The sequence below is a fragment of the Eurytemora carolleeae genome, unplaced genomic scaffold, assembly GCF_000591075.1.
Source record: "Eurytemora carolleeae unplaced genomic scaffold, Eaff_2.0 scaffold635, whole genome shotgun sequence".
NCBI classification, from domain to species: Eukaryota; Metazoa; Arthropoda; class Copepoda; order Calanoida; family Temoridae; genus Eurytemora; species Eurytemora carolleeae.
The window spans coordinates 80,364-99,801 of record NW_019396549.1 but is presented as its reverse complement, the minus strand read 5'-3'; the positions used below and the strand labels follow the sequence as shown (position 1 = coordinate 99,801).

The 19,438-nt window shown below is 30.7% G+C and overlaps 1 protein-coding gene and 1 long non-coding RNA gene across 2 annotated transcripts; both read right to left on the bottom strand.

Annotated features, from left to right (window-relative positions):
• Positions 1–1,665: 1,665 nt before the first annotated feature.
• Positions 1,666–11,352, bottom strand: LOC111705327 (E3 ubiquitin-protein ligase BRE1A). Its single transcript, XM_023477826.1, has 9 exons — positions 10,728–11,352; positions 7,919–7,996; positions 6,590–6,646; positions 4,206–4,282; positions 3,684–3,768; positions 2,778–2,866; positions 2,560–2,619; positions 2,208–2,411; positions 1,666–1,747 (listed from the first exon to the last, which is right to left on the bottom strand). Exons 1-9 carry the CDS (start codon positions 11,262–11,264, stop codon positions 1,711–1,713), a joined length of 1,224 nt encoding a protein of 407 aa, XP_023333594.1. The 5' UTR covers positions 11,265–11,352; the 3' UTR covers positions 1,666–1,710.
• Positions 11,353–13,354: 2,002 nt separating this feature from the next.
• Positions 13,355–18,609, bottom strand: LOC111705326 (uncharacterized). The gene is made up of 2 exons (XR_002765989.1): positions 18,449–18,609; positions 13,355–13,419 (listed from the first exon to the last, which is right to left on the bottom strand). It is a non-coding gene; the product is annotated as an uncharacterized LOC111705326 (long non-coding RNA).
• Positions 18,610–19,438: the final 829 nt, after the last annotated feature.

Genomic DNA, 19,438 nt, shown 5'->3' with positions numbered 1-19,438 from the left:
ACCTGGACTAGGGTTTACAATTGTATTATATTAGACCTGGACTAGGGTTTACAATTATATTATATTATCACAGTTATTAAACTTATTTTAGGTATGCTTCACATTTTTACACATAACAATAACCTATGCAGATAATAAAAGTAATTAATACATCATTAAAAGGACTGTAGACTTAATTTTTTTAGCGTGGCATTTCCGAATTCACAATGGTACCCTTGAAAACTTGGTCAAATTAAGAGTGAATTTGATTTCCATGTTTTAGTTTTTGAAAACTTATTGGAGATTTCTCAAAAAGTGACCTGAAGTTGTTACTTATAGTTTCAGTAAATATTTCCATTTACTGATAGCGCCGATTGAAGGATTCATATCTCTAATTGGATAATGAGATAGATAGAAAGATAGATGTTACCGCCATACTATTTCTATTGGTTCAGAATAGACAACAAACACATAACTGAACCCTGATTGGATCAGGCGAAAATGGACTCGGCATACAGAAGTGTTGAGCCTTTCTTGCTTCAGAAATAGTGGGAAATTATGAGAATGAAATATTTGGTAAACCAAAAAACGACGTTCTTTATCATTATTGATGAAGTATTAAGGTTTCTAGGGTACTGTTGTGAATCAGACAGTTTTTTGTTAAACGGAGGGTCCTTTAAATCACGACTATTTTCCTTCTATAAGTAATTCAGCATATATTCTCAATATGCTGTAAAAACAGACAGACCACAATTTAGAAATAGGAGTACCTTGAGTCGAATAGAATGGAGGTAGGGGGGAGGGGGTGCAGGTTAGGTTGAATAAAGATACGTCAAGACAACATACAAAAAATTTATAAACTTTCTTGCTGGTTTCAGAAGTTCGAACTTATGAACCGTAAATCTTTTCAGAAAGCACTGATTCATATTTTCTTGTAGCAGGGGATTCAGTTGATTCTTTTTGAATTATATTTAAGAAGATTAAAGATATTTACTTAATCCGTAGGATTATCTCAGACATGGATTAGTTCTCTCTGAAGGGATTAGTGCTCTCTGAAGGGATTAGTGCTCACTGAAGGGATTAGTGCTCTCTGAAGGGATTAGTACTCTCTGAAGGATTAGTGCTCTCTGAAGGGATTAGTGCTCTCTGAAGGGATTAGTGCTCTCTGAGGGGATTTGTGCTCTCTGAAGGGATTAATGCTCTCTGAAGGGATTACCACTTCAAAAGTTTTAACCTCTGTTTAGAAAATGTAAAATCCTAATTCTCCCTTGATTAGGTTTAGATTGAGCATCATGATATATAAACCTTTAAATTGGTTTTTCAATTTTTAACTTGGTTAACATGAAATCTTTATAATATATATTTATTGCTTCTCCCTCAGTGTAATATAAAGAATATAAATTTACTGATAAGGCCAATTATTTTTTAACTGACACCTTTCCCTATCAATGATTTTATTGCATAAACATACAGTGTGGCCCATAAGAATGTGGAATAGTAAGATAAAATTTCAGCCATCTAAAGGGAATTTGATATTGTTTAGAAAGCAAATATTTTAACCAGCTAAAAGTACGACTTTTTAAGTGAAAGTCTGTTTACTTATGGCCCAGGGGTCTAATTGTAAGTTAACAATAATAAAAAAATTAAAAAGAGTCGATTCTGGTGTGAGGTCTCATCTTGTTTTTTGGGAACATGATTTGCTGATAAACTGAAAACAAAGAGGAACGTTTCTCAGAAATCTGCATCTTCTTCAAATAAAGACTCGATCCTTAAAAAACAAAATTTCAATCAACGGAAATATTGCTTAAATCTTCAGAAAAAAAAATATTAAATTAAAAAGAATGTTCTGAATGCCCCAAATTCGAGCTTCCTCTGATTGAATCATATACACAAAGTAATTGAATCTTTGCCATAAACTCTGACTTTCTTATCCCTTATTTACTATAAAATTTGTTACATTATATAATCCGAGTTTGAAATATCAAAGGTTTACGCCATCAGGTTGCAAATTACAAAGAGCTAGAACATTTTTTTTGTGGCAATGACATAATTTCATTATCTAGTGGATTTTAGAGATTAAAACTTTTTTCTCAATAACTCTTTAATACGAGGGTTATAATGGAAAACATATAAGATTTCAAACTAACGTGCAATTTACTTGATTTAACAAAAATGGGATTTATGCATTTTCTGTATTTTTTTATAAACAGTTCTTCATAAAACTTTACCTTAGTTTCTCTCTGAGTTCCTCCATTGACCTAGATTTGGTTTTTGTAATTCTCCGGTACTTCACATCCTTGGGTTTCACTACGCCCCGGTGATTCAGATACGCCCTCTGGGTGGGCGTTCTTATGTCAGGGGGCGTGTTCAAGCCTCCCCCCGTATCCTGGCTCCAAGAATCTGGGGACCCAGTCAAGAAAAGTTCGGATTTTCTAAATTAAAAAGTCTTCAAATTAAATCATGATTTCTGTCTGTAACAAATGTAGATTATTGGTTTATTAATTTTACGATTGTTCTAATTTCAACTCAACAAGTAATTGATTTTATCATTAATAATTGATCAAATTGATTTATATTTACCTAAACTCGATTTCTGTATTGATACTAAGCGTACTGTCTGTCTCCGACTCAGCTATATGACTTTAATAAAATTTATCATCATTGGGGTTATCTAATTTGAATACTAAATAATTAATTATCATACTTTTTATTATTATTTTTATTATTATTATTATTATTATTATTATTATTATTATTGTTACTATTATTATTATTATTATTTTTTTGATTTTTCTAACCTAAAAAGTAGTTCTCTAGAGAATAGTTTTCCAACTCTTGAATTTTTAACAACATCTGATATTGATCTGATTACTCGAATATCCTCCTTCTAACAAAATAAAACTTTAAATCAGTCTGTATTATTTTTATGACTGTACCAGTCTGTATTATTATAATAAAAAATAAAATCTAAAAATTAAAAAGTACATAGAATCTAGGACTCAGTCTTAATAGCGGACAGGATCTGACCGAACAATACTATGGTCGGCAGCTCCTGGCTCACCACTGGCTAATCAAACAATTCACCCCAGTACACTCAAAAAAGACTCCATTAATTTTCTAAAATGATCATCCTAGGTTTTACGTGTCTCGTACTTTTTATGGAATATATAATTAGAGAAAAAGCAAAATACAAAATTAATATCCAGATATCCGAGTTTAAATTCATTAAATTTAAATCTGGAGTTTAAATTCATGTGGAGAACAAGCAATATTTGAACTGGATATTAAGAAAAGGAACGTATTAAGCATTAATCCTGATATCCACCATTCTAAAGTTTTCAGCTCTGGTTAACTTTGGAACCCAGTTTCACCCACTAAATGAAGATTTTCGGTAATTTGGAACCCAGTTTCACCCACTAAATGAAGATTTTCGGTAATTTGGAACCCAGTTTCACCCACTAAATGAAGATTTTTGGTAATTTGCTTTTTTATTAAACAATATATTCTTAATATTAATGTAAATTTCTTTCACGCTATTTTCGACGGATTTTGTATAGAGATAAAAATTATGCCGATACCGACAGGATATACATTGTTAAAACTAGTTTTACGTGGCTCTTGTGGCTCAGGAATAAAAGAATATTAATTATTTCTTAGGGTATTTGATATTGGGTATATTAAACATGTTCGATAATATTTTGTTCCTTGTAGTCCGAATCCGTTACAACAACTCCGCTGTCGGAGTCTTCGCTGCGTCCTGAACTATTCCGACGTCGGTCACAACGGTCACTAAGAAAGGTCATTTATATTTGTCATTAAGTATCAGCTTAATAAATGTTTACAAGCTTTATTTATGACTAGCTGCTGTACCCTGCGTTCCCTGTGAAATCTTTCAAATTTGAAGAGAAATTTAGAATTTTGGGAAAAATCGACGTTTTGCCACAAACTCAAATCTTCTGATCCCAATATCTTTGCAACCTGATGGTACAAACCTTTGATATTTCAAACTTAGCTTATTTTATCTTTAAGTATTAATAGTTTGAAATATCTAAGGTCTACGACATTGGGTTACAAAGATATAGAGATTAGAAAATCAGAGTCAGATGTCTGCCACTTTGGTTTAGCTGTTTGGCCAGCTATAGCTAACATACATATCTACAAATATATATATTTGTATGTTTATTGTAAAGATTTAAAAAAATCTGAAAATTAAGAATGACTTTTTCCTGGAGAGTGTTTTTGGTAAAGTATTATATCTTTGGAGCATCATTTCTTCAATCAGCTTACTCTGGCTTCGGATTCTCTAAACAGATTCGAGTTTTCATATATCATTTTCATTTTAAGGGGCTGGTAGCGCAAATTCAAGATTGCATTGCCCGAATCACTACGGTACCCTTAAAAGCTTTGCCTGATGAAATATGAATTATATATCAATGTTTTTATTTTGAAAACTAATTATATTTCATATTTAGGTTTATATTTGTTAGGCTTATACTGCTACTCTTTTATATCTTTATAGATACGAGGGCTATTATTTAAGATATATGGGGGGGGGGGTTGTACCAAATACCCCTCCTCTCTGAGCTTTTTTTCAATATACAAATGAATACATAAACTATGATTAGATATTGGATTGTGTAAGATTGATATTACTATCAATATTTCTGATATATTTGACATATTCTACATTGTTTATATTAGTAAGGGATTGATTAACAATAAGTAAAATTCCCAGGGGAAATTATTAAGATTGTATTTTTGATCATATTTATGCAATATATATGCACATATTGTACTATATTGTACATTGTACTGGATGTACATTTTACTGAATATACATTCCTTTATAAAAAGCTGGTTTTTTGGTATGCAACAATTTTTATTTATTTATAATAAAAATAATTTGTTATTTTATACAAATGAATGTCATTTACTCTGCCCTCGGGTTTATCATTGAATCCCTCGGGGGTTTAAAATTCCATTGATTCTAATTTGTCTGAGAGTAAAGGATACATTGTACTTTATATTTTCATTGTACTATATACGTAATGAATATCGGGTAGCACGACATTCTGTAAATTGCAGTACGTTGTACATTATTAACTATCTATGTTTGTAAACTTCTATGTAAAACTCATTATTAATTTGAACTGCGCTTCAAATGAATATGTAGCAGGATTAGCTTAATCATGTGATATTTAGTGACGTATATCTTAAATGCGTCTTTTTGATTGTGCTGTAACATACAAAATGATTGCCTTAATCATGTGATACAGATAACGACGTATATCTTAAATGCGTCTTTTTTAACTGTGCTGTAATACGTAACATGATTGTCTTAATCATGTGATATAGATAACAACATAGGAATTGTAATTACGTCTATTAACTTTAACTTGTAATATATAAACTTCAAATACATAAGTTAATATAGAAACTTCGCATTGATTACAGAGTGGGGAGAACAATTTGAGTCCATACGATAATAATAATACGAGCTGAGATCATGCCTGGGCATTTGCCATAGAACGACTAAGAGCAATTGTTGCTATGCTTGTGTCCCTGTGTGACATTTAGAGCTTGATTAATAGCTTGTTAGATAGCTACGCTTGTGTCCCTGTGTGACATTTAGAGCTCGATTAATAGCTTGTTAGATAGCTATCCAAGGGGTGTAATCCGTCGTCTTTGCAATAAGGACAGCGATCAGGGACAGAAGGGAATCGGTGTTATAGGTATAGATCATGTAGTGACATACAGTACATCGGATAAATGAGGGTTGCGGCATCTACCCTTTCTCCGATAGCTACGCTTGTGTCCCTGTGTCACATTTAGAGCTCAATTAATAGGTAGTGACCGTATTGACACTAATAGCTAACAAGATCGCACCCAGTGGTAGTGGCGTTGATAGTTTACGGGATTGTAGCCGTGTGGATCGTGTCCTGTTTGACTTTGATAGCGGAGTGGTTGTACCTGGACTGATACAGTTTGGGACGAAGCTTTAAGAGTACGACATTTACTACATATTTACACTGTACTCTATGGATTTTGTACTATATTTACATTGTACTAAGTGAACATTTTACTTTTTTCAAATTTTTTCCCACGGGCAACGCCGGGCTCTTCATCTAGCATATACATAATATTATATGTGAGCTATTATTGAAATTCAATTTTCTTCATCACATATTAGCCACCCTGTATAATAAAGTGAATGTTCTGGGATCTCCACTGTATATTGTACTATATGCATATTGTACTATATTTACATTGTACTATATGTACATTGCACTATATGTACATTTTTCTATATGTACATTGTTATATGACAAAATATGTATTGCTTATATGACAAAAAAACAAGCAAAAATTTTATACAATTAAATAAAATGTAAAAATCTTATGTACTGAATTAATAAATGATAAATTTATTAGTGGTAAAAAGTTTTTATTTTGTTGTTAATTGTTATACATTTTCTTAACTTATAAAATATTTTTGTGGGTTNTGCAACATTTGGTTCCAAAGATATAGTGATTAGAAAATTTGTTTTTCTTTTATTATTTTACTTTTGGCATGCTTTAATCCCTTTTAAAGACTTTAGTGAGTTCTAACCTTATCCCTGCTGAGAAGAGCGTTGCTAATCTCTTTCTCTCGTCGCTGAAGATTAGACTAAAAAAATAAGATTTAAAAAAACAGAAAAGTAAAAATAATTTCCAACAATAAAACGAAAAACAGATGATCATTCAAATCAAGGATAGTATACAACAATTTAAATATGGGACAAAAAAGTTACCAACATTTTTTATCATTTAAAATCATAACACGAATTAATTTTTTTAAACCATTTAAGTTTTTTAAAATTTACAATATTTTAACAATTATATTAAAAACAATCATTTTAGTTATTTCAAATCACTAACTTGGGGGAACCCTGCTATAGAACTTAAAACATTCCCGTAATTCGACCGAGTTCCACAATAAAAATTTGATACAAATCGGTCGAAAACGTTCATGACTTATGCTCGAAGATCCAATAAAGAAACAGGCAAACAGAGATTACTAATTTATTTATGATTTATGATTTATTTATAGATACTTTATAAAATGCACACAATCCTAAAGAAAAAAAATTATTCACAGATAAAACCCTTTTTTTTATTTTTTTTTTATTTTAAAGGGAACTCAGGATTGCCTGCTGAATAAATGTTCATTATACAAAACATTTCCGTACGTGTTTCTACTAAGTTCCCCAATTCTAACCGTTCATGGGGTTTCTGTGTAATGATCATATTGGACATTCAAACATACACACAGAGATTGAAATACTTTACATATAATTAATTAATAAGCAAGGAAAAAATCTAAATCAACAAAGTAAAAAAAATTTCAGTAAACATGATTTAAAAATAAAAAAAAAATTCGTAAAAATAAAACAGACCATGATCACATAAGTATTGTAATATTGTAATATAAAAAATTGTAAGCAGGGGCGTGCGAGAGCATTTGTGTAGGGGGGGGGGGCACATTTTTGTGCCCCCCCCCCTGGCAACATTTTGAGAAAATATTTTTTTGAAAAAAATATTGATACCTTTTTAACTATGTAAACTATTCGATCATGTACACACTTCCATACAACAAGTGTTAATAAATTATTTATGTGTGCCCCCTCGTAAGCCCCTGATTGTAAGAAGACGCTATTTAATCAATTTATGTACAATGTACAGAACATATGTTATGTACAATGTACAGAACATATTTTGTACATATTTATGTACAATGTACATAACATATTTTGTACATATTTATGTACAATGTACATAACATATTTTGTACATATTTACGTACAATGTACATAACATATTTTTATCCCTTAACCCCTTTATCTCTTGTATCTCTTGTATATATATTGTATTTTTTAAAAGATACATTTTTACTTTATACCTGAAGTTCTAAAAGTTGGAGGGTTATACTTGATAATTTGTCTTTTTCAGCTGCTCGTAATCCTCGAATTAATTTTTCCTAAAAGAAATATTTTTTTTACCACTTCAGAAGATCAAATATGAACCAAATTTAATAAACAATAAGATGAAGTCCTAGATTTAGTTGAACCACGTCTCATCAACTTGAACCGGCGGCGAATACGAGATGTGGCTCAACTTTTATCCTTTAATCTGTTCCAGAGTTGGAACATTATGGATTAGAGAGGAAGATGAACCAGGACCGACCTAGTTGAGATGAGATGTCAGCAAAAGAAGTTGAACTCACCGTACCTATTAAAACTACTTCTCAATCTATACATTTATTACATAGAAATAAAATACGACTAAATCTTTATCATCCCACCAAACAAAAATAATTACAAACCAAGTTTTACTATTTTCAATGTTTCATTATTTTACAAAGATATATTTTTATTCAGAAATTGAGTCTTTGCTGCAAACTCTAATTTTCTAATCCCTATATCTTTGGAACCCAATGTCACGCAGACCTAAGATATCTACAACTACGAATTTTTTAAAATCGAATAAAGAACGTTTGAAATGTCCAAGGTTTACTGCAATGTCAAGTTGCGAAGATATGGAATTAGAAGAGTAGAATTTTTTTCTTCACAAGTTTCATTTTGGCATAGATTACTAGGTAATATTGATAAAAGCATGAAAACAAATTTTTTGTGTGCTAATTTGTGTTTATATGACTATATTTTACTCTCGTTTTCGTTATCTATTTCTAAACAATTTTATTAAATATTAATGGTGTAAATCCTTTCTCAAAGTTTAAATTCTTTTATTCTGATAAATATTTAAACTTTGACTGTAACATGTATTCGTTTGCAAACTTTTCCAAAATCAAATTAATTTTAGTATTTAGTATTCATGAGTTTAATTAGAAAAGTGTTTTAATTCGGTCTCATGAAATTAATTAAATTCTGTGTAAATATATGTGAAAATATACAAACAGTGTGTCCCGATAAAAATATAGACCAAAATTAATGAATAGGAAGAGCTAGCTGAACCCAGTAGACAAAGTTAATTCAACCATTCTCATGCTGGGAGTTCAAGCAGAAGGAAAGTAGTTCAATCGATGTTATAAATAAACATTTTGCTTGTAAGGTGTGAACCAAGGTTATTTAAACATTAAACTATGTTTTTTTAAATATTGAATTCGTTGTCAAGGCTTTTTTACGGATTCAATTTAGGAATTTGAAAAAAATATTTTTCATAACATTTTTTGTATAATTTGCATATTTAAAAAAAGTGTACTGCAGTTTCTGGGAGGAACGGACGTAAACAAACTCAGTGATTCTTTTTTGTTTTGTTTACACCATTCAACCATGTCTCGCTAGTCATTAAAAGAATTGAGTCATTGCCACAAACTCTGATTTCTTAATTCCTTTATCTCTACAACCCAGTGTTGTAGACCTTTGATATTCAAATCAAAAGAATCACTGAGGTTGTTTACGTACGTTCCTCTCAGAAACTAAAGTACACTTTTTTGTAAAAAAATTATTTACAAAGTTATATAAAGGAATTGAGTCTTTGGAACAAAGTCAAATTTTTAATCCTCAATATCTTTAGAACTCGATGTTGTAAACCTTTGATACTTCAAACTCAGATTACTTGATCTAACAGAATTCATAGTTTGAAATATCTAAGGTCTGCAACATTTGGTTCCAAAGATATAGTGATTAGAAAATCAGATTTGTGGCAAAGACTCAATTCCTTTATGAAAAATATCTTTTCAAATTCCTATATTAAATCCATAAAAAACCCTTGACAACGAATTCAATAGTTACAAAAAATAGTTTAATGTTTAAATAACCTTGGTTCACACCTTACAAGCAAAATTGTTTCATTATAAGTTTAAAAAGTTTGTTAAACTCATAACGAAGATAACAAGTTCTTTAACAAGTTATTTAACAACTTTCAAAATAAGGTTTAGAAATAAAATAAAATACAAGCTGTTCATTGAAAAGGCTAAAGCTTAAACATTAAAATATAGAACTAATTGATCCGTTTTTCTAACGTTAATTTCTATTTCAATCATGGCGTTAAAAGAAAGAGTTTTGTACATTGTTTGCTATCGCATAGCATTTGTTTAAAGGACAGTTAGATCTCAGTATATTCACAAATTATCCTTTTTGGGTTCTTGGTTTTCCTATTTTGACGTTTTTTTCAACGAAAGAAAAATAAAGAAGTAAATTATCAAGAAATATTTTGATTTATTGGGAAGCACTGTTTGTGCTTTCTCACATTGATATCATTCTTTTTGAAAACTGAAATTGTCATAAAAATAAATCAACATCAGTTGCCATGAAAATAAATCAATATCAGTTGCCATAAAAATAAATCAACATCAGTTGCCATGAAAATAAATCAACATCAGTTGCCATAAAAATAAATCAACATCAGTTGCCATGAAAATAAATCAACATCAGTTGCCATAAAAATAAATCAACATCAGTTTCCATAAAAATAAATCAACATCAGTTGCCATAAAAATAGACAAAATTGTGCATAAACCAACAGACTTGTCATGAAAATTAAAACTATTTCCATAAATGGATAAACTAATAAAATTTTTAAAAAAATAGAATCGTCATAGAATTGTCACAATGTTAATTTTTATTAATTTTTTCTAATCGATGAGTTAAAAATAAACAAAAAAAACATTCTTTAACCCGTTGACCCCACAAACAAAAATTGAGTAACGTTTCTTAAATAAAATTTTTAAGAAACAAAAAAATTCTGACCTGATTGCACACTTTTAAGGAACTGCTAAACAGCTGTTTTTTGAGAGTAAGAACATTATTCTCCAGAGTTTTTATTCTAGATTCAAGTTGGTCAACCTTTTCTTCATCTTCATACTTCTCATCACTGTTCTTTATCTCTCCAAAATCATCATCTTCTTCATTTTCAGCTTTTGCTTCTTTCTCGCGGCTGTTTTCATGTTCAGCTGTTTTCAGATCTTCAGTAGACTTTTCACAAATAATTGTATCACACGAAGTTTCTACATTTGTGTTTTCAGTCGAAATAATTTTGGTTTCTTCCTCGTCCTTCTCCTTGTCCTTCTCCTCGTCCTTCTCCTTGTCCTTTTCATTGTCTTTGTCCTTTTCCCCGTCCTCATCCTCATTCCCCTCCGGTATCTCATAGATATCGGATGAATCCAGAAAGCTGGCCTCGTTCATCCTCTGCTCTGAGGTTGAATCCGTGTAATAAGAATCCGGATCCGAAATCTTGAGACATCCAGTAGCACACCTGGGATCAGAAAACATTATCATTTTCAACATGTTTTTCCTACACAAACCTTCTTATTAGGCTTTGAGGGAGCATGTTTTCAAATTGAAAGTTCGGAAAGCCTCAAATCTTCCCTTGTGGTCATTTAATTAGATAAAAACAGAAAACAAACAGAATATAGATAAACATATTAGGCAAATAAAATTAAGACTTTTGATTTTTCAAACTTGGACTAAAGGATCAAGCAGAATTATAGTAATAAATATGTGACATTAGCTTGCATGGGTATTCGAATTGTAACAAATATAGAGTTGCAAGTGTTCAGACGGAATTTTCTTTTTTCGCCCCCTCAAACCCCAACTCATCGGTTTAGAAAGAAAATCATATTCTTATGCCTATCCACTGCTAGTTGCGCATAAAACTAATATATGTATTTACATTGTTCGTAAATATGCACATTGTACAATACACAGATTAAGGCTATGAAACAAACTTGCATTGTTTGGTTTCAAACGTATTTATGAGCGTATCCCAGGGTACTATGTAAAGGATCAAAATGGCGTCTGTCAAGGGTCATATTTAAGGACACGTGATCGAAAATCCGCAAATAAAAAAATGGCGGGCTTTAATCAGCTGTTTCCACATTTAAAAAAATATAGCAAATTGCAACTTCTTAATTTTTTCTAATGGTAAAGAAAAAGTAGTTAATGTCAGTTTGTTTACAATGAACATAATTAGGTAAAGACTGAATTTCAGTTTGAACATATTTACATAAAAAATGAAAATTCATGCAGTTATCTTTTCCATTTCGTAATGACTTTACTCCATAAAGTTGTTTTATTCTGACAATTTTTAAAAATCATCCAAAATTGTTTTACATTTTAAAATCAACGAATTGTGATAGAAAAATTGTTTAGACTAAAGTTTAGAGAATAAATTATTCATTAAACTAAAATTAAAAATAACAATTTCTTATAACTTATGCGAAACAGAAAGCAAATTTAGGATAAGCAGGGATACTAAAAAATAAAGAAAGCCATTTTTACAATATTTCCTGATTTTTATTTTTTTATTTTTTTTATTCTTTGCCACAAACTCTGATTTTCTAATCCCGATATTTTAGCAAACCAATGTCGTATTATCTTATTATTCAAATTATGAATACTAATAGATAAAATAATCTAATTTTGAAATATTTGGTATTTACACAACTATGATGAAAGGATATGAGGATATAGGGATAATATTTAAAGTATTTAATTATGCATTGAGATGCATTCAGATGGGCTTTTAATTATGCATTTATAAGCGGCTTATGGAGCTACCTTCCCACTCTTTTCTAATTCAAAATATCAAAACTCATCCTAGATTTATTGCATTACTGACTATTTTCTAGTCTGTCTGTTCTATGATAAAATTATATAGATCCAGGAACTTTCTGCTCAGTCCAATAAATCATTTCTAATTTTACTTCCAGTTTTATAATTCTTGATATCCGTTGTAAAAACCAAATGATTGATTAGTTTAAGGAAGTGCGAACATATTAAATAATGAAGATATTTTTCGTTCAACATTTTTAAAATTTTGATCTAAACCCGTTTTTTAACAAAATGAAAGAAAAAAATAAGAAAACGTATTTTTTTGTACGTTTTCAAAATAATATTATTACACAAGGCAACTATCAATTTCAGACAAAAATGATGAAATCCAGCTTCTTTTCTATTCTGATAGTTGTTTTAATATGACAAATCTTACGATATAGTTTTATCACAGATCATTTTATTGAAGAGCTTTTGAGAAGAACAACATTCTTTGAATTTATAATATGAAACCGAATACAGGAACTGAGTTTTTACCGCAAACTCGGATTTTCTAATCCCTATATCTTTGCAATCCAATATCGTTGAACTTTGATATTTTAAACTTTGAATTCTGTTAGATTACATTATCTAAATTAGCAAAATCTAAGGTTTACACCATCAGGTTGAAAAGATATAAGAATTAGAAAACTTGAGTTAGTTACAAAAACAAAAACAAAAACAACGATGGAAAGAAACAAATGTAAGAAATCATGAGTTTAAGTACAAAGACTGAATGTCGTCTCTGAAGTAACATCCTGTGTGGGTAGCCCTGTATATATTACCTGTTATTTTGTATACCATCTTCTCCATACCAGCCAGGAGTAAACCTCCCTACCGTACCGTACACCTAAATATATAAACTGTACAGTTCTAGGATATACAGTACATCTAGATATATAATCCGAACAAGCTTAGGATACAGTACATCTAAATATTTAAAATGTACATGTTTAGGATATACAGTAAATCTAACCAGATATATAAACTGTATACATGTCTAGGATATACAGTACATCTAGCTAGATATATAAACTGTACAAGACCAGAATATGCTTGCGATACATGTATGTACACTTGTATGCGATTCAATCAGGGTTCAGAGATGTGTTTGGTGTCTATTCTGAACCAATAGATATTGCTTGGCAGTATCATCTATCTTTCTATCTATCTCATCATTCAAAAAAGAGATGAATCCTTATATCGTAGCTAAACATCCTATGGAAAAATTTACTTCTCCTAAAACTATAGTGACACCCAGCTAGATATATTAACTGTACGTTGTACACTTATCTTGAGAGAACCGGAGAAAAGTTATTAACCCTATCACAATTAAGGGGGGTAGTATTTTTCATCCCCCCCCCCCCCGAAGATTTTATTGAGAGCAATCTATGATAGACCAAATTAGTCCAATCGGGATGGTTAAGTAAATAAATAAGTTTAATGTGTAGAATATTGAAGATCATCCATGATAATCCTCTAAACCTTGATTTAAACCATCTGAAGCAAATTTTAATTCATGCTTTGTCCAAAATGAAAGAAAAGTACTTTTTAAAAAATTGTAAAAATAAAATTACTGTTTCACAGCTCTTTGTTTAATTAAAAACTCTAAAATATTCTTAAATTAGATTTTAACACGTTTCAACCATTTCTGTGATGCGTCTGACCTGACGGAGCCAAAAAAAAATGTTGGAATGATTATTTTTTACTTTAGGTTGAAAAATAGCCTGATGTAGTGATGTAGACGAGAATGGCGTGTCTAATGTCTTTTAAATCACTTTATAATATAGAACTTACACAAGAAAATATTATATTAATATTTTCAAAAAAAAAGTAATAAAATGATAATCAGTTGATTGCATGTAAGAAGAAAGTTTTATAAAATCAGATTTATCGGCTTATTAGAGACATGCATTTAACATTTATAGAATATCTTTCATGGCTTTATCCCCTTTCATACAGAAAAATATTTATGTTACACATAAAAGGAGAGGGGGGGGGGGGGTATCGAAATATTAGACTGAGAATTTCTGAAGAAAAAAAAAACAATAATAAGTTTTTTTTAGTTCAATTGTGTTTTTGTGTTTTTTTTAGTTTGACTTTGTATAAGGTTGTTAATTCATTGTTTAAAAATTTTAATTTCGTATCTGTGTTTCTAGAGAGAAAAGTTGGATTTTGTATACCATGATGATCAAAACTTTTTACAAAAACATCAGAGGCCGAATTCAAAGAATTTTAGCCGCGGCTTAAATTTAAACCTCGGCTCAATTATGGTTGATTCCACTTAAAATTGTATTACATTTTTCAAGATTTAAGCCGGCGCTCAATTGAAACCGGCTTTTGGCAGATTTAAGTCGCGGCTCAAATTCATTAAATTCGGACACATGATATATAGAATAAATATTTTATTTGATTTAGGATATTTCTTCAGTACTAACTTTGGCTTGTCTGTTTATTTGTATTAAATGTGGTAACTTATACTTGACCCTAGGGGTTGAAGATTTATAACCGGTTGAAATCAAAGTAATAAGGGTAATTTCATTTTTCAAAAATGGTCTGAAATCCACAAAGAGAAAACAGAAAAAAAATCTGCGAAATTAATCAAGGTATACGCGGATAAGATTATTGCAACTTACTAACGTAACAATTTAGAGCTAAACTTACTACAAGAAAAATTCAAGCATAACAACGACTTTGTGACCTCGGAGCTCCTCTAGATTTTTTACGTACATGTCACGCAAATCTGCCCCTTTAATAAAAGTAAATAAAGCCTATATGAAGCATAAAATTTGACCGCGTCAACCTTGTTGCTTCGGCTAGTCCTGTCCTTAGAGCTAGGTACAGTACTAACTGGGACCGGAAAGGTTGACCCGGCTCGGAAATTCAAATGTACTACGGCTGCCCGTGATGTATGTGAAAAGCAAATTTATCTGGTTTCATATTAGAAATTCAAACATTTCTTTTTCTTATAGCTTTTTAATAGGAGTTAAGATTAAAAATGATAATATTTCACATTTAAATTCAATTTACTGAATAGTTTTGACGTGTTTAAAAGCCAAGCATTTAACAAGGAACTGAATGTTTTTGATTTTGTAAAGTACAAATATTTTCTTAATGTTTGCTCTTGCCGATGATTATTATTAAAATAATAAAACACCAATATTTTCTAATTAAATATAAAAAGACAACACCAAATAAACTTATTAATGTGTTTGACAGGTAACTGATTATTTTCTGGAAACTAATTGACCGATAGTAAACATTAATCATAACTAGTTATTAGCTATAAACGTATTCAAATGTGAAGAAAAATATAATAAAAATAACACAAGAATAAAAAAAGAAATTCAATTTATTCTGTAAAAAGATAGTTCTTAGTTTTGTTTCTCTTTTTTTTGGTTTCTCTAAATATACATTTGAACTTGTAAAATTCAGTGCAATAATAATAATAATAATAAAAATAAAAATAATTGATAAAAATCAATTTCTTCCAATAATTATGATTTTGCATCTATATCAATTACTAATAAATGTTTGAAAAAGTTACTGTTCCGGAAGTCCGTGTCGGTGACTTGGCATGGATTTCTCACGTGTGCGTGTCGGCATGATTTCTCACGTATTATGTTCTGGTGCAAAATCCACCTTTTATCATCATCATCATCAGCTATTCATTCAATTATTCCGTGTAAAAATGAATTATACGAGGATTGTTGAACTTTTAATGCATTTTTTTTTCATAACTGATGATTGAACGAAAATCTTTTATTACCACTTGAAAATACCACCTAAAATACCACCTGAAAATAACACCTGAAATACCACCTGAAAATACCACCTGAAATAAAACCTGAAAATACAACCTGAAAAATAAAAAACTGCAAGATTTTGATCATATCATAGCGTTTAATTAAGAATAAACTGAACACCTAAAAAATAAGTATATTTCTGTACGTGTACAGAATCTGTACAGTGTATACAGTGCACATACAAATGCCAAATATCCTAAACAGTTCAGTAAAGTAAATAAGACTGTTATACTCATGATAATGTGATTTCAAAAAGTCCAATAAACATGAAACACCGAAATCATGCATTGTACAGAAACCCTTTCCACTAAATAAGATAATTTTCAAGCTAATGTAAAATATTTACTTTATAGCACAAACTTGGACAAATGTGAGAGTTAAGCTGAATTCTGTGTTAGAAAAGCATCTCATTACTGTACTCCACTGTTCAATTGTAGAAGAAAAAAAATATTTACCAATCAGCCTTAGTCGTTTATTTTAATTAAACACCTTCGTTCTAGCTATGATATGGATCCCTTTTCCCGATTTACACTTTTTCTCAAGTTTGACTGATTCAGATTTTTGGTTTACCAAAATTGTGGGACACAACCACATTTGAGACTGGTGAGTGGTGGTCAATACTCTGTATTCTCTCTGCACAATCATAAATTTGCATTAGCGACAACTAGCGCCATTAATCTTAGATTATTCATCAATCATAGACGCGGCAAATCCAAGGACAAGAGGAAGACGATGCAGAACTGGTTAATTACTATCCAGGCAACTTTTTCATGCAAGGGCTTAGAAATACAGGGATTTGGCGTTTCTAATCCCCTTGTCGTTGCAACCTGGCGGAACAAACCTGTGATATTTCAAACTAAGATTATTTGATACAACAGAATTCATATTATGAAATGTGTCAAAATATTGTTGTTTTTTTTCTATAAGATTTTTTAAAAACCCGCATTGATTGGGCCGCGTATTAGAATTTATAGGAATTTTATAATTGGGAACATTTGGCGTATTTGCATTTAGTTCGCGAATCTATGTAAGAAAGTCACAGGAAAAAAACCTGGAAAATAAAAACGTTTTAGATTCCCAGTACTTTTCTTCTACTATAATATAGAGGCTGCCAATAAAGTTCAAGGTATTAAGATCACAGGAATTAAAGTCCTGAAAAACAAAACAAAGCAAAACAAGGAAAAAAGTGTGAGATGTTTTCATAAAAAAAACTTTTATTCTATTCATCTGCATATTGAATTTACCCTTTCCATGGTTGAAACATCCTTTGTTCCCTGTCATCTTCCACTATAAGAGAACTTTTTCAGGAGACTTTTTGTATAAAATCATACTACTGGAACCAGAAAAAAAGTCCTAAAAAAAGTACTAAAATGGTAGGACTTTATTTCCAGATAGTTTTTACAACAAGGACTTTTTTCACAGGGTTTTTTTAGGGCCAAAATTTTAGACTTTATGGGGGTTATTGTGAATCAGACATGCGGAAAGTTACTTGAAACTACATGTTAAGTCCCTTTCATGGTGATCTTAGGCTTATCCCAGGGGGTTTCAAAAGTACCAGTCTTTAAAATGGTTAAATGGTAACATTAGTATTCACGGTATACCTTTGCATATGAATATATCTGCTCAATTTGGTTGAATTACCCTCATAATTGTTATTATTCATGTATAGTTCGTGGAACAACTTGTTTTAGTATTTTATTTTTTTAATAATATCATCTATCATATACTTTACACAATACTTATTATGTACAGAGCTATTTGAATAAATAAACATATTAAAGTGTATTTTCAAGTTGCGTCAATTTCTTTATGTTTTCAGCTATATTTTTGTCTCGAAAAAATGTTTGATATTAGAACAAATATATAAATTAAGTCTTTGCCACAAACAAATCCAGTGTTTTTTAACTCAATGTCGTTGATCTTAGATATTTAAAATCTGGAAGATCAAATAAGTTTAGCTTAAAATGCTAAAAGTTAACACTGATCAGGAAATTGCGAAGATATTGGGATTAGAACATTTAAGTTTGTGGCAAGGACTCCATTTCTTTACATTTATCGACTTGTATTACTGACCTGAATATCATTATCCAAGTTATAGCTGGACTTCGACATGATCATGTAAAACCCTTACATCATGTACAGGATTCTAGTGTACAGAGTCGTACAGCATTTCCCCTGCACTTGGCTGTACAAAGGACCTTTGAACTGCGGAGTACCGGTGAAAAGGTAATTATATTTCTGAAAAAAAAACAAGAATAAAGGATCTTTGTCGTGAATTAATTGATCTTTGTGCATCAATTCGACGTATTTCGTGGACTTTTTGCCGTCAACAGTGTACAAACCTAGTGTCCCAAAAAATGGGGTCAGTGTCGCCAAAACATAATGTCTTTTAAATATTACTTAAATATGAATATAAGCAAAAATTTTACATATAATGAAATACAGAAATGTTTTATTTTTAGAAAGAAGTTTAAATGTATTATTTTGGTAAAAAAGCCCTTAATGCACTAGGTGTCTCTGCCACTTGGAACCAAGGAAAAACATCGAGAGCAGAGATACCTAGCTGCCAACTATTCGTCGTTTAAATTGCATTATATATAAAACAAATAAAGAATATTATAAAGTATCAACTGTATACGAATGCGTCGAAAAATAATCGATGAATAAAGGATGTAATATCTGAATGATTTGTTTGGAATTAAATTGATTTTTTAGCGGATCCGAGTCGAATATTGCAACTTTCTAAATTTGTATGGATGATACGTTCTTTAGTATGCAACAGATAGAAGTAAGATTAGTAGCGATCACCATCGCTAATTTTTCGCCGTAAGCCTATACCCCCTTTCATTTTTCGCGAACATTCCATTTATAGAATTCTATTTTTAAAGAACAATTAAGACGTTCTTACAACCACTCTTTTTGAACACCAACATTTTTCATAACCCCCCTTCTCTCTCCCCCCCCCTCACCCCTACATAGCCTAATAATACCCCCCACAAGTCTCCTTTACATAACGCCGAGCCGCACCCCCCAAACCTCAAGCCAATAATGAGCAAGGCAGTT

Bases quoted from the DNA above. Each gene is read 5' to 3' on its own strand.
- LOC111705327 (XM_023477826.1), bottom strand. From the start codon at position 11,264: ATGTTGAAAATGATAATGTTTTCTGATCCCAGGTGTGCTACTGGATGT. The intron at 7,997-10,727 runs GTCAGAATTTTT...TATTTCTTTTAG, and splicing joins CCTTAAAAGTGTGCAATCAG to GAAAAATTAATTCGAGGATT. The intron at 2,620-2,777 runs GTTAGAAAAATC...ATTTTATTAAAG, and splicing joins TCTAGAGAACTACTTTTTAG to TCATATAGCTGAGTCGGAGA.